This window comes from Heterocephalus glaber, unplaced genomic scaffold (genome assembly GCF_053883595.1).
Source record: "Heterocephalus glaber isolate CG9 unplaced genomic scaffold, H.glaber_assembly_v1.0 deba00000621, whole genome shotgun sequence".
Taxonomy (NCBI): Eukaryota; Metazoa; Chordata; class Mammalia; order Rodentia; family Bathyergidae; genus Heterocephalus; species Heterocephalus glaber.
Window position 1 is genome coordinate 17155418 of NW_028258153.1, and position 14656 is coordinate 17170073.

The 14656-nt window shown below is 36.0% G+C and overlaps 2 protein-coding genes across 19 annotated transcripts in view; one reads left to right on the top strand and one right to left on the bottom strand.

Annotated features, from left to right (window-relative positions):
• Positions 1–14656, top strand: part of Mettl21a (methyltransferase 21A, HSPA lysine) — an 80911-nt gene that overhangs the window by 51381 nt on the left and 14874 nt on the right. For 3 of the 13 annotated variants that reach the window (XR_015449197.1, XR_015449195.1, XR_015449193.1), the window contains 2 exons: positions 2792–2924; positions 7776–8081. The exons of 7 other annotated variants lie outside the window; for them this stretch is intronic. The gene's annotated coding sequence lies outside the window, so the exon portion shown is untranslated. Of the gene's footprint in view, positions 1–2791; positions 4676–7775; positions 8082–14656 lie in introns of those variants that run through there. 3 more of the 13 variants (XM_021263556.2, XM_087206227.1, XM_087206228.1) reach the window with 2 other exon arrangements.
• The window catches only part of Creb1 (cAMP responsive element binding protein 1), a 64490-nt gene that overhangs the window by 33853 nt on the left and 15981 nt on the right, over positions 1–14656 (bottom strand). For 5 of the 6 annotated variants that reach the window (XR_015449191.1, XR_015449190.1, XR_015449189.1 and 2 more), the window contains exons 2-3: positions 10235–10356; positions 4671–4817 (exon numbers count right to left, since the gene is read on the bottom strand). Coding sequence is in view for 3 of the 6 variants with exons in the window: in XM_087206226.1 (XP_087062352.1) it covers positions 4671–4817; positions 10235–10348 (261 nt within the window). In the remaining 3 variants the exon portion in view is untranslated. Of the gene's footprint in view, positions 1–3886; positions 3929–4670; positions 4818–10234; positions 10357–14656 lie in introns of all 6 variants that reach the window. The other variant, XM_004851150.4, reaches the window with a different exon arrangement.

Consider the following 14656-nt stretch of genomic DNA (forward strand, 5'->3'; position numbering starts at 1 on the left):
TACTTTCCCTGGTTTAAATTTTTTTTAATTCACTGGATCAATATACTTAGTGGAAGTCTCAAACACTGATCTTCAAACTTTTGATCTGCAGATCTATACAAAGAAGAAAACTTCACATACACCCACCTCTTTTTGTAGTACTAGTGACTGAACCCAGGGCCTCTGTATTGAGCTACATCCCCAGTCCTTTTTATTTTCAGACAAATTTTGATCCTTCTGCCTCATCCGCTTCCCAAAATGCTATGATTACAGATGTGTGCCATCACACTAGCTCAGCCATGTGTTGCTTACTTGCAAATTTTTAAGTGTGTTGTTTATATTATACAGTAAGAGTTTTTAAACAAATACAGATATTGAAATTTTAAGTTTCTTAAAAATAAATCATTTTTCACTATGGTGAACTAATGTGATTAAATATACCCCATTAAAGATCATCAATGTAACACTGATTTAGAAATAATCTAAGCTTAGGTTTCTGGAAATGTGATTTAGTATCTACTAGTTCTGAAAAAGGTAACTCATAATTTAGAATACACAGATCACAAAAGTAAATGTATCTTACTTAAGCTGTGCTTACAAAAAATCATTTTTCATTGTCACCTACCATTTATGACATCTAGCTAGTGTATTTTCACTCTCCGGCTTTAAGTAAGTTACTGCACAGTTAAGAGGAAGCTATTACAATTTCTTTTCAGCAGTACTGGAAAATGAACCTAGGGCCTTGCCTTGGGCATGCTAGACAAAGGCTCTACCACTGAACCATATGTTAGCCCTTTAAAAAAAAATTTATTTTTGAGACAGTCTCCCACTTAAGTTGCCAAGCCTAGCCTTGATCCTGCAAACCTCCTCCCTTAGTCTGCTTGGTAGCTGAGATTACAAGCAGGTGCTACCAACCCTAGCTACAATTTCGTATTTTTGCTGTTGTTGTTGTTTTTCTGGTACCGGGGATCGAACTCAGGTCCTTGTGCTTGCAGAGCAGGCGGCGGAACCACTGAGCTAAATCCCTGGCCCCAATTTTGTATTTTTAACAAATAAGTTCAACATGTGCCAAAACTCTGTAAGGCTTCTGAACAGTTTAGGAAATATTTCTAAGGTTGTAATAGTATAAAAATTTAAATTATTAGAGGAGACAATAGACACTGCTTGCAGTGGAAAAAAGTATGGATGATTTCTCAATTTCTATTTTCAAAATGCTCTCTCCACCGCACAAGTTTCTGTCAAAAAGCAGCTATTCTCTCATTCATGGTTAAAATATCACTTCCTCCTAGAAAGGATGTCAATTGTATTCTTTTCAAAAATATCTGTCACATAATATATGCCTTGTTAAGTCTTTGTCATCATCATGAAGATTAGAAACTTTGGAACAACTGTCTCATGTTTAAAAAAAAACAACAACACTATTTATCCTTAAGTTATACAAGTCTCTTTTTTTGGTACCTGGGATCGAACTTAGGACCTTGCTCTTGTGAGGCAGGTGGCAGAATCAATGAGCTAAATCCCCAGCCCCAAGTTATACAACTCTTAAATACCATGTTACTATCATAAGCACAGAACTTCAATGTTGTACAAATTTTTAGTGCTGACCCCATCATATTACAAAGTATTAAAAAGATTCTATCAAAAGCTGCATCTTCAACCACTCTCCTTTATTCTAGCAACAACTTGCTATTCCTTGATATCCCAAGCACTTTTATTTTCAAACCTTTGAATTTGCTTTTATTATAGGCCTGGCTTAGTTGCCCTCACGGTCTTTTGGTCTCTCCTCAGCACTCCCCCCACCTCACATAAAATCGAACACCTCTCCCACATCATCTTTCTCTAGCCCTTTTCCCTGTTTTATTAAGCTCTCCAGCACTTATCCTCACCTGACATATTTTATTTCATAGTCTGTCTCTCTTCACTCAAATGTGATCTTCGTGAAAATAGAGACGTACTGTTTGTTCACTGTTGTCTGTGATAGTACCTAGAACAATGACTGGCACATAGCATGTGATCAATAAACATTTGTTAAAGAAACATGAAATAATTTAAAAATAATATAATTTATAAATCCTGTGTCTGGCACATTTAAACTGCCCTACACTGAAATGTGGCCAAAACTAATGAAAGCAAGGGTGCCACTGTCAACCCCTATACACTGTGTAACTCCCATTGCTTTTGTGAGGAATCTCACATAACCTGAGATATTACTCATTTATTTAATAGTTAGGGCACCAAAATCAAGCTGTATATGAAATATCAGTACAGCTCAGTTTCTAATATTCTAAAATTAAAATATATAACCAGAAGTCCAAATATTTTACTCTCCCATCAAGAGAAATGTACTTGTGCATTTTGGAAATTTTGTTAGGTAATACTAATATTCTCCTATCTAGACATGAGAAAATTCCTGTCCTTGTTTGAGGTCCTTTTCTGATGTAAACTATTTACTGGTTAGTAGTATTAATCACTGCTAGTCAGCTGAAGTGACTATTTAAGTCTAATAGATGCTCCAGGGTTTAGGCCGTTTAAAGGAAAGTACACTTGTGTCTCTATTTGTAGATGCTTGTCTTCAAGGTCCAACTTTTCCTTAGCAAATACACACATTTTAAATTATAAGCATAGCTCACTTTAATGGCAAATGTGTTCCTAAAAAGATGAATACATACTTCTATAAAGGAAATGGCCATAAAATCCCCAGGTTCAAATTATATTGCTCCAAAATAGAGATTAGAATTAAGAACATAATCAACAAATATCAAGTCTTTATAAATGTGGCTGTAATTTTAGTAATTTTTGTTTTGTTTTACAGAGATCTTAAGTGAAAAAAAAAGGTGGACATGCCCAAGGTCATTTGACCTAGTAATATCCAAACTGGGTCTGGAATCTAGATTTCATGACAAGCACGTCAAGTTCTTTCCACTTTAATCAAGAGGAAGATATAGGTGGGGAATTAGTAATGGGATACTGTGTGGAGAATGGTAAGGTAGTATGAAATGAAAGAAAAACTAAGGCAAAGAACTCATGATTGTGAGTTCACAGAAATACCAGATACTTAGATCTTTATTTGGCTAACACTATATCCTAGTTGCTAGCAAAATCTGTTCTAAGTATCTTATAGAAATTTATACAATTTGATGATTTCACACAAAAACATTATATCCCAACCACAGGTAAGTGCTGAAGCAAACCAAATCCCAAGACAAAACCAAATAGGAGGTAATAGCAGCTCAATGACTCAATATAACATGGAAAAAAAAAGAAAATCTAGTATGTCCTTAATAAAAGCTTCAAGGACAAAGAGAATACTTATTCCCTCTACAAATACCAATCAGTTCTGGTTATCATGTACAAAAGCTTTCACCTAGAAGAAAACAACCAGGATGGTGAAGAGGAATCAAAAGTACACAATACAATACAAGGCTGAAGAGAAATAAGAGTTTATTGAGTCTGAAAATTTTCTTATAAATAGGCAGAGTATATAGCGGTAGGAGAAGAGGAAGCAGTCCAATAGAAAAAGAATCAGATTTGTTAATCTTGTTTCTGAGGACAGAACTGGGAATACCATGTGACAATTTTACAAAAATATATTCTGGCTCAATACCATAAGGAATCGTTTAGAAATCACTCCTGTTAAGTAGATCACCTTAGGAGACAGAACTTCCTTTTTCTGAAAGTGCTCACATAATGCTAGAATATCATGTGGAGGAGGAGAAATGTTATAAAGAGGAATTAAATAATAAATTAAGGGCTGAGTAGGTAACAAGTTTGGCCTAGCAGTAGAAGAACTCTAAGGATTTTACTTAAACCTTGAAATTCCACGTTTTTAGAGGACAAAGACATAAAGATGACTTCTCACCTTCCTTTCTAATAATAGTTCTCTTCAAATCTAGGACCTAGGACTCACCTGTGTTCTGGAGAAAAGTCTTTTTAAGTCCTTACAGGAAGACTGTGAAGCAAAAAATATGAAATGGGAGGCTGGGGTTACAGCCTACTTGAATGAACATTAAGTTTTTTTTGTTTTGTTTTGTTTTCCCTTCAGTAAGCTCAATTGCAAAGATCTATACTGCTCTTGGTTCCTTACAATTAAATAGTCACCTTCAGAAGTCCAGAGTGTCTTTATTCTCTTTGGATTCAAACCAAAGGGAACAAACCCAAAGGAATAAGCTAATGTGCAGTATGATCAATGTACCTTCTGAATACACTATTATTTCCAAGTTGTATACGCTAACCAAAAGCCCTGAAAAAATTCAGTACTACAAAAGTTGTACGTGATCACTAAATCCAAATAATACCTCAGATAAGGTTAATAATTTTTTTATCAAGGCTTTTCTTCTCACCTAAATGGAGATTTAGAATATTATTACAAAGTTATCTATATATCTTAATTTTCCTTAACAGAGGTTCATCAGCTTTACAGTCTCTCCCAAATATTTTACTTTATCCCATGTACTTAACTATTTTCCCCAATCAATTCTCATTTTTTCTGCAGCTTAAGAAAAAGTCATTTTCTTCATGTCTGCTTTTGTGTATATATGTTCCTATATGACTATCCAGATGCAGCATATTCCTTCATTATGACATAAAATTATGAACTAGATGTGCCCTTAGTTCTGTAACTAATGAAAGGAGACAGAAATAGCTATAAACAATAGTTACAAAAGTATACGCAAAACTTTTTATACACATACCTGAACTGTCTGGACTTGTGGAGACTGAATAACTGATGGCTGGGCCGCCTGAATAACTCCATGGACTTGAACTGTCTGCCCATTGGGCAGCTGTACTAAAGTTACGGTGGGAGCAGATGATGTTGCATGAGCTGCTGGCATAGATACCTATGGTGTTGAACATGGAAAAAAATTACCATTACAAATACCTCCTTGGAACTACTCAGGTTCAATATAAAGTAACTTTTCAGAAGCAAAAATATGACCTTTCTGCTACATTAGTATTTCAATGAAGTGAAAGAAACCCATAATTAAATTTTAATATTTTTAAAAAATAAAAGCCCTATAGGCCCCCTCCCTTCCTCTTTTCAGTCATTCCCAAATGACCAATAAAAATTTATTTTAATGTAGTATCAAAATATGCAACATACACTTCCCCTGAACACTAAATACCACTCACTCTATAAGGCACTTTTATATTTTCCTGTCTGCTTTCATAACCGATTTCTTGTTTTGCTCTGAAGAGACTAAAGGCTAATAAATACTATCTCCATTTTAAGACAAAAATAACTGCTCAAAGAGGTTAATTAACACAAGGTCAACAGATGTGCTAGCCTTGAAGAAACATAAAAGTTTTCAAAATATCTTGTTAAATAAGCCATGTTCTAAAATCTTAATTGTTCTCAGGGCAAAATTGACCTAAACTAAGTCTGTAACAAATATACACCTTAGTAATAAGCAGCTAGTTTTCTCTTTTAAACTAATTATGCATATACTTTTTTATTAATGAGAAAGCATTAACAGGCATTATAATTGAAAAAGTCAATTTCCTCATATCCTTGAAAATCACTAAACTGGTAGGTAGCTGGTGTTTTAAGAATTTGTTTTCATTCTTAATAAAGGGGCAGAGTTGAAAGAATATAAGAGAAACCAATTTTCTCCTGAGGCACAAAGGTGGCAATTTTAATGAGTCAATATTCAAGTTACAAGTCACACATGTCTATCAGATAGTATTTATTGTTTTTATGCTCCAATATACTTAAGAGTAGGGATGATATTGGCTCATTTGGTAAAAAGCTACTGGGACCTATGTGCCAGTAACAGTGCTTTAACTAAAACTACAAAAATGACACAGGTACAAGTCCTGACCTCAAAATTAGTGGCGCGCGCGCGTGTGTGTGTGTGTGTGTGTGTGTGTATGCGTATGTGTGTGTAAAGAAACGGGGAAGATATTTTAGTAAGTATAATTCAGTGGAGTAAGAAGTTTGTTAAGAGAAAAATTGACATATTGTGTTCAGCAAAGCTATCCAACTGAACCTAAGAGGGGAGGCTACCAGGAAAGAATGTGAGTTTGAAACAGAGAATACAAGTTAGACACAACACTACTGTGACTTGTAGACTGGAAGGCATAAAACTTCTGAGGCAGCAATAAAAAAAGCAAAGAGAAGCAGCCCTGTCTACATGACAGAGAGGGATGAAGAGAATTGAGAGCTAATGGAGTGCAGTGTTAGCATGAAGTAGGAGGAGAGACAGTGACAGAGGTGGGCAGGGGTAACCGAGCCAGTCATGATCACCTGTGTGTCACAGGAAGGAGCATACATTTTATCCTGCAGAGTATGGGGAAGACACTGAAGGTCCTTTGAACTCCTGAATATTACAGCGAGGTATACATTTTATTTTATTTTACTTTATTTTGGTACCGGGGATCGAACTCCAGTCCTTGCGCTTGTGCAGCAGGCGGCGAAACCACTGAGCTAAATCCCCGGCCCAAGGTATACATTTTAGATAGATCACTTTAGTGGTAGTATAAAAGATACAAATCTCAGGGGAGAGAAAAATGCTAGAGGTGGAGAGAGCAAATGAGAAGCCTGTACAGTTGTTAAGGCGAGATGATGAAGGCCAGAAACAAGGCAGCAGTAGTGATAGGGATGGGAATTGAGTGATTTTACAGAAATTTGGAGGCAGACCAAATAGGGCTTTATGAATGATTGGTTGAAAGAGGTAAGAGGAATAAAAAATGACACATGGTTCACATGAGAGAACTGGTAAGCTATAATCACCAAATGAAACATAAAACATAACAAGGTCTTGTGTGGTTGGGACTGTGATGGAAGATGGAATTGAGCTAACATTAATTTGCAAGGATGTTTAGCAGACAAATATTTGACTCTGAAGCTTTGGGAAAAGATCACTACCACAGTCTTTTGCACACTGGTTAAAACAAGGAGCTTCTTTTGACAGTTTGGAAAAGGAAATCTATCATTATTTTCTTTTGGCCACTTTAAATCTTTTTAAAGGTTTTACCTGATTCTAAAAATGTCACATATGTATTACCCATATTAGAGTCACACTGTTTGCAAAATCAGTCTAAAAAGCACCCAACAATACTTTCCCCTTCACTGAAGTTTGAGGCAAACCTTAAGACTATTCATAGTATTATCTGGTCTTCCATAGAAAAGCTCTCCTGATATTTAAAGCAATTGTTATGTTGTCTTTCCTAAGCCCTCTAGGGTAAATATAACAAGCTGAACTCAATCCCTCTTCTACAATGATCATTCTTCATAATGGCTTCTCTCATTTTAAGTTCATAAAACAGATGCATAAAGTACAAAATAAAAATTCCTTACATTCCTTCTACTTAAAAGCTCATCATTAGTTATTTTTTTGCTGTAAATTTTTTTTAAAATTTTTTTTAAGGCACATGAGAACATTCAATTTTTACAATACATTTTTTTGTTTGTAAATATATTTTGTTTTTAAATATATAGCATTTTCCCACACTATTAATAGTTTCCTTTAATAGTTTAATGGCTACATAAGAAAGTATATAACTTGCTTAACAAATTCCTTATTACTTACGTTTTAAAATCTGCTTATGACAAGAAAGCTACAATGATCATCCTTTTTTACCCTTTAACTTAAATTGAAACCAAGAGCATTTCCCTCCAAAAGAATTGAATATATGTAAGTGGAAAGAGATACTAGCTTTCCTAAAACTCAAATTATGTGACTCCACTTTTAAGTCTTCAGTAACGGCCATCTGATAAGGAGAATTTGAACATGTGCATATAATTTTCTCCCGTGAATCCCCAATTATACTTCATTAAATTAATTTCATTTTTATAGGCATACTTATACACAAATATTTGAAGAATGAGAAAGGACGGAATAGTAATAAAGAGTATAGGAAGCTGGAGTGCAGATAAATGAATTGGGAAGATTTCAGATGGCCAACGCATGAGTTGAGAGACAGTCTGATCTGCAGCACAAAAATCCAGAGGCTGGGATTTACAGCACCATAGGAGGTACAGTGAAAAAAGAAACTGCTAATAAGGAAGGCTGCTTGAAGACTCTGTGAAAAACAATTAGATCCTCTCTCTAACTCCCTATGGAAGAACAAATAAATCTACCACACTTTGACAGAAAAATGGAGATTTGCTCTCTGGATGGTTTCTTGACGCCTAACACCAGGCATTGCTGAAGGTAGCTACTAAACTCTAGCCCTCTTTTCTCACTTGGCTCGGAGTACTTTTCCCTACAACCAGGGGATTAGTGAAGTCTCTGCAGAACCCAAGACTTCAATATAAAGAGTGAAAGATACTGTTATTAGGACAACCACAACCACTTACAGTGAAGCTTGCACCTCACAGCTATTAGGCCCAACATATCCACATATAACACTTCTTAGTCCACTTTTATTTACTCATATCTGGTGCTAGGGATTGAACCTAGGCCTCACATATGCTAAGCACACTTCACTCTCTAGGTCGCTTTTAAACCTGAGAAGTCAATCACAAATTATCAAACATATGGGGAAAGCCTCTAAAGTGAAGGATGGAGAGCAAAACAAATGGCAGTGGGGAGCTATACGGAGCTCTATGAGGAGAAGACAATGGGAAACAAAAAGTTCAATAGATGAGTTGGAATATGTTAAGGAAAGCTCCCAGGCAGCAAAGCAGAAAGAACTCAGCAGAGAAAATGAGAAAAACTGTCCTACAGATAGAATGTCTAGACTACAGGATCCTGCAGAGAAATAAGAAAGAATAGAAGAAAAAACCATCAATCAAATAATAATTTAAACAAAAGCGCCTAAAAGCGAAGACATGCATTTCCACCATAAAAGGGACCTCTGAATACAGAGGTTAAAAACTGATCCCGTTTATTAATGCCTGTGATAATGAAATTTTGAAGTACTGTGACCAAAGAAATTTTATAGGATACCAGAGATACAAAAGAAGAATTAGCCTTTCCAGTAGCACTAGAATAAGTTACCGTGGATTAATGCTTTCAAAATTAAAAAAAAGAAACAATTCTTTATCCAAACTTTTTTTCCCTCAAGGTACCATTAAATACATGCTCTACTACAACAGTAAGAGAAACTCCACAAAACAAGTAGAGTGAGAACTCCCAGGATGACACTATGCAGCAAATCAGAGGACAATCAGGCAAGGCAGAGTAGTGTGAACAAAGGGACAGTCATATTGAGGCTTGTCATCATGTCTGCTGGCATCTTCCTTAGAGGACAGGATGCTTGGATGAGCCTAGAGTCGTAGCTGTGTTTGCTTATTTCAATCCTGCATTGATCAAGCCCCTGCCTCATCTGAATATACACTTGAAGTGTATTTGGTTTTGTCTTACTCCAGAGGGCTGGAGGTGGGCCTTGGTACTTCTAGGAAAGAAGGCAGAGCAGCCATTCCTCCTGACCAAATTCCTGCTGGAGGCCAGTATCTGGCCCATGCTTTATATCAGTTAAACAGCCCTCCCACACCAACTATGGTGAGCCTGCTATTTTACAAGACTCATTTATGCTCAGTGGTTTCTGTAGGAGCTTTTAAATTGAGAAAAACTCTAGTATGTCTAGCTTCTGCCAGGATTACTTTATACTGAGAACCCTCCTCTTAAACAGACTGTTACACTTTTACCTAGCAGGTTTATCCTCTTATTTTTTTTCTCCAGTACCAGGGATCAAACTCAGGACCCTGCACTTGCCAGGCAGGCACAGAGCTGCTGAGCTATATCCCTGGCCCTTATCTGGTTTTTATGTTAACCATCTTTCCCACTAATACCCAGGTAGTTGTTAATAAAATATTTGAGGAAAAATACATGAGAACAGAAAGTATGAGAACATACTCTTATTGGCAGGATTTTTAAGACAAAGACAAAAATCAGTCAGGAACAGTAGTTAAAATATATAGGAAACAAAAACTATCATCCTTAAAATTTACTTGCATGTCAACTTATTTATCCTGTTTTTTTTAGTTTAAGCTTATATAAACTTTGGCTTTCATATTACCTGACTTCCACTGTGTGTTACATACATTTTAAAAAGCAGCTGTTACAGCCAAGGCTTTCTTCCCTTGAGATCCAATTAGTTTATATATTGTTAAAAATGTAATAATTTGTGGATCATGTCACTACAAATATACTGTATTAGTGTTTAATGATACATTTTACTGTTATATCATCATTGTGATATTCTGAGAACATCTCTGCTCACTGTGTATCTCTGTAGTAAAAACTAAGTTCTTCTGGAAACATTCCTCTTAGAAGAGACACAGCTTGCAATCTCTCCATGTATTTTATACCTGGGCTAATGTGGCAATCTGTGGCTGGGCTTGAACTGTCATTTGTTGATTTTCAGCTTCTGTTACAGCTGCATCTCCACTCTGCTGGTTCTCTGCTCCAGATTCCATGGTCATTTAGTTACCTACAATAATATGGAAGAGTGTTACAAGCACTACAGTGCTTTGTATTTTCGTGATGTTAAAGGCAAATTTCAAGTTAGAGATAGGTATATGTGGTGGTCAGGTTAGCAAATGCACTTACATATCTTATAAAAATATAATGTAGCTGAATTATTAGCAAACGTCCAAATTTGCTCAGCTATAAAAGTTCTTGTCCCTTCAAAAATCTTTCTTTTCTTTTAGCTGTTTCTTCTGAATGGAAATATTACTCTATGTGGGAAATGATTCCTCTCTCCTATGAATCTCTCCCTACTAACAAAGGGAGGAGGGGTGGCAACAAAAACCACAATTTTAAAAAACTGCACCAATCAGGTACTGAGGAGAGTAGAAAGTGGAGGAAAGCTAATGACCTGAGTCTATGAGATACTGGTCTCATGGTATACCTAAGTTTCTTTTCTTCCTATGACAGGGAAGAAGCAAAAAAATTGTAAGCTACTTCCACAGGAGATTACTAGTGGTAGGACAAAATCAGCCCCAGTTCCAGAAAATCAAGGTAGAAAGGTGGAATAAATGACTACAGAGCCCCCAAATACTGAAGTCGTGGTGTCTCTCTCATCCATGTACAGTGTGCAACATTACACTACATACAAATGGACATACAGAGAAATAATACTTTAAAAATGTTTAACTATATGCTGCGCAAGTGCAAGGACCCAAGTTCAATCGCCAGTACCAAAAAAAAAAAAAAGTTTAACTATAAAATTCTAGGTAAGTCAAGATCGATCTTTTTTAATTTTTGATTCACGTGTTGCTAAGAGCATAGTTCTACTGGGTCATCTGATACTGCATGGCAGCAGTAACAATTCCTACTTACATGGAGGTTAGAGAAATTTCTAATTGGGGAAGCAATCCTGTCCAAAAGATTTAGGAAGGAAGGAGATATTTCTAGTGTACCACTTTTTCTCAGTGGCTAGTATATTACCTACAAAGTAAATTTATTATGAGGGACTACCTATAGTCATTCCACAAATAACACAAAACCCCCAATACTTTTCTGTAATACATTGTTTATTTTATAACTGAAATAATAATCGAAAGTTACTGATCCTTATGTGATCATTATAGATCATCACAATGTGTTACATACATCTTATTATCTATCTCATTCATAGGGTTCTATAAAAAGTGTTTTTTACAAGTGACAGTTAAAAATAGAAATGAAAACATCTTGGGGGAAATGAATTATCATTTGAAATACCAGAATCCATCAAACACAGATGACAGGAAAAGATCAATAGACTTGACTGCATCATTAATTAAAACATCCATAAAGCCTCCAGGATCAGTACACACGCAAAAATATGTGCCAGAAATAATCAACAGTAATACCCAAAATACAAAACAACTACTAGTCAATAAGAAAACCTCATTATGACTAGTTCACAATGACAAAGTTCAAGGGAATTTTATCATGTTAAAAAACTGGAAACAAGCATCCGTCATTAGGAGGGCCATTAAAGAAATCACAGCATTACAAAGGAACAAAATCTGTGTGACATACTGTAAAACAAAACCCCATTTATGATTTTAAAAAATTAAAGAAGTGAAACAAATTATTCTAAGGTGTGTGTGCACTAAATTGTGAGTGGCAGTTCTGAAGAGGAATAGGGATTATATAAGATGACTTTCACCTTGTATTCTTTACATGCTTTAAGTATTTCAATATTGGTTGAGGGTCTTTTCCCCCTTCCTGTGACCATGGATTCAAGATTACTTGTGTAATTTATTCAGGTTTTTTTTTTTTGGTACCGGGGATTGAACTCGGGTGGAACCAGTGAGCTAAATCCCCGGCCCTTACTTGTGTAATTAAAAAAAACCAGCTGGGGATTTAGCTCAGTGGTTTCGCAGACTGCTGGGCAAGCACAAGGATCTGAGTTCAATCCCCGGTACCAAAACCAAAACAAAACAAAAAACCCCCCACTTTAATACCAGAAGTCATATACAGCATTTTAAAACTATGAACCAAGGCTATGCTTCAATTACGATTTTGAGACACCCACTGACAAATTCTGAATTCCAGAAATTTTATGAAATTACTATTTTTAACTTTAACTCTACATTTCCAAATAATGAAAAAAATTTAAAATTATCAAATAAATTTGGTTATCATTTGTGATAATTTACTTATATCAGGTATACTTACACTGTGCTTTGGGGGGGGGGGTAACCAGAGATCGAACTCAGGACCTTGCGCTTGCCAGGCAGGCGCTGTGCCGCTGAGCTACATCCCTGGCCTTAATCTGTGCTTTTTTAAACAAAAACAATTTTTAAAACATCAAATATAACAGAAAACAAAAGCACTTTACCTATCCTGAAGTTATATATACTTTTGGTAATGGCATGTGAAAGTCAAATACATATTTTCAATAACACTAAAATGAATTCATTCAAGGACAGTATTGAGAGTAGACATTAAACAAATTTTTTTCCAGAGAAAATTTTAATCAAAATGAATACATTTATCATCACACTCCTTTGTAGATGGAATACACCCAATCATTAAGACTTTATTCCAAGATGCACTGTGTATGTTATGGTCTCATCCATGTGTAGTTTCACTCTACCATTTCATTAAAAGCAATCTAAGGCACAGACTGATCACATTTCTTCTGTTTCTATTCACAACACAGACTACTGAATTTTTTTTTTTTTTTTTTGTACTGGGGATCTAACTGGGGTCCTTGCGCTTGCTCAGCAGGTGGCGAAACCACTGAGCTAAATCCCTGGCCCCTGAAAGTTTTTTTTAAAATTTAAGACACAGGACTTCTTTACAACTTTCTGTTCAGCAATACAAAAGATTTCTAATAAAGAAACAATGCCATGAGCTAATATAATTAAAGCTGCAAAGACACACTCAAAACAGGAACAGGATTTTCATCCTGTTTCCCTAATTGGATATTCATTCTTATCAAAGTGTGTGGCATCCAGGCATGGTAGCACACACCTGTAATCCCTGTATTTCGAGGAAATGGGAGGCAGGAGGATCACAGGTTTAAGCCCCGCTGGACAACTTATTAACTTAGGAAGATCCAGTCTCAAAATAAAGGGCTGAGGATATAGCTCAGTGTGAAGATCCTATGTTCAATCCACAGTACCACAAAAAGAAAAAAAAAAGGTGTGGTATTTCCACTTCCAATGGATAGTAGCCTCCAATTAAACTGCTAGTATTTTATCATTTCTTTCAGGTGGCCTATCAATTCTTTTTCACGGAAGGGGACAGGCTTTAATTTTTGTAACTCTTGGCTTGAGTATCTACCAACCACTTAGCCAATAGTATAAATATATTCTCACTGGAAATTCAGGTCTCTCTCAAAGTGCTGGTGAGAATTACTTAAGGAAGAACCATTGTTTCAGATAAATTCTTGGACTCAGGTAAACAGACACTCTTGGTTCTCACCTTAAAGTTATTCAAGTCTCACAACTGGACTAAACTTGCATTTAAAGCGGGTGCATTAATGTAGAGCTTTGAAAGCTTTTGGCCTTTTTGTTTATACCCTTAGGTGTGAGATGTGTAAAACTTCAGTTTTTCCCTTAACTTTACAGTTATGGGTGTAGCTAGCAGGACTGTAAACAGACACAAGATCAGCTAGTAGAGCCAATACAGGGGTGTCTAAGCAAATGCAAACATTTTGGAAATGTTGGAAAAAGCTGAATAATGCAGTTAAAAGAAAAAAAGAATATCATGTACAGATGCTTAGAATGCTGCAAGAATATTGTGCCTTGAAGATTAGAAACAGAATAAATCTTAAAATTCACTTATAGGGGCCAGGACTTAGCTCAGTGGTTCCAGTGCCTGCCTTGCAAGTGCAAGGACCCGAGTTCGATCCCCAGTACCAAAAAAAAAAAAATTGCATAGTATTAGCTTGAAAACTTTTAGCCACACACATCTGTAATCCCAGCATTCCAGAGGTTGAAGCAGGAGGACTGCCACAAGTTCAAGGCCAGCCAGGGCTACAGAGTTCAGAGCTACCCTTAACTACAAAGCGAGACTGCCTCAAAAAACAACAAAAAAAGATTTCTTCCAATTCTAAATTTTAAAATTTGGGATTAGTAGTTGAGAGTTGAAATTTTCATGGTTTATTCTTTTTGTTTTACGGTTCTGAGACAAGGTCTTGCTCTATAATTCAGACTGGCCTTGAACTCACTATATAGCCCAGGCTGGCCTCAAACTTGCAGCAATCCTGCCTCAGCCTCTCAAGTGCTGGGATTACAGGCATGTGCCACCACACCAGCTCATGATTTATTCTCAAAAATTAAATATAA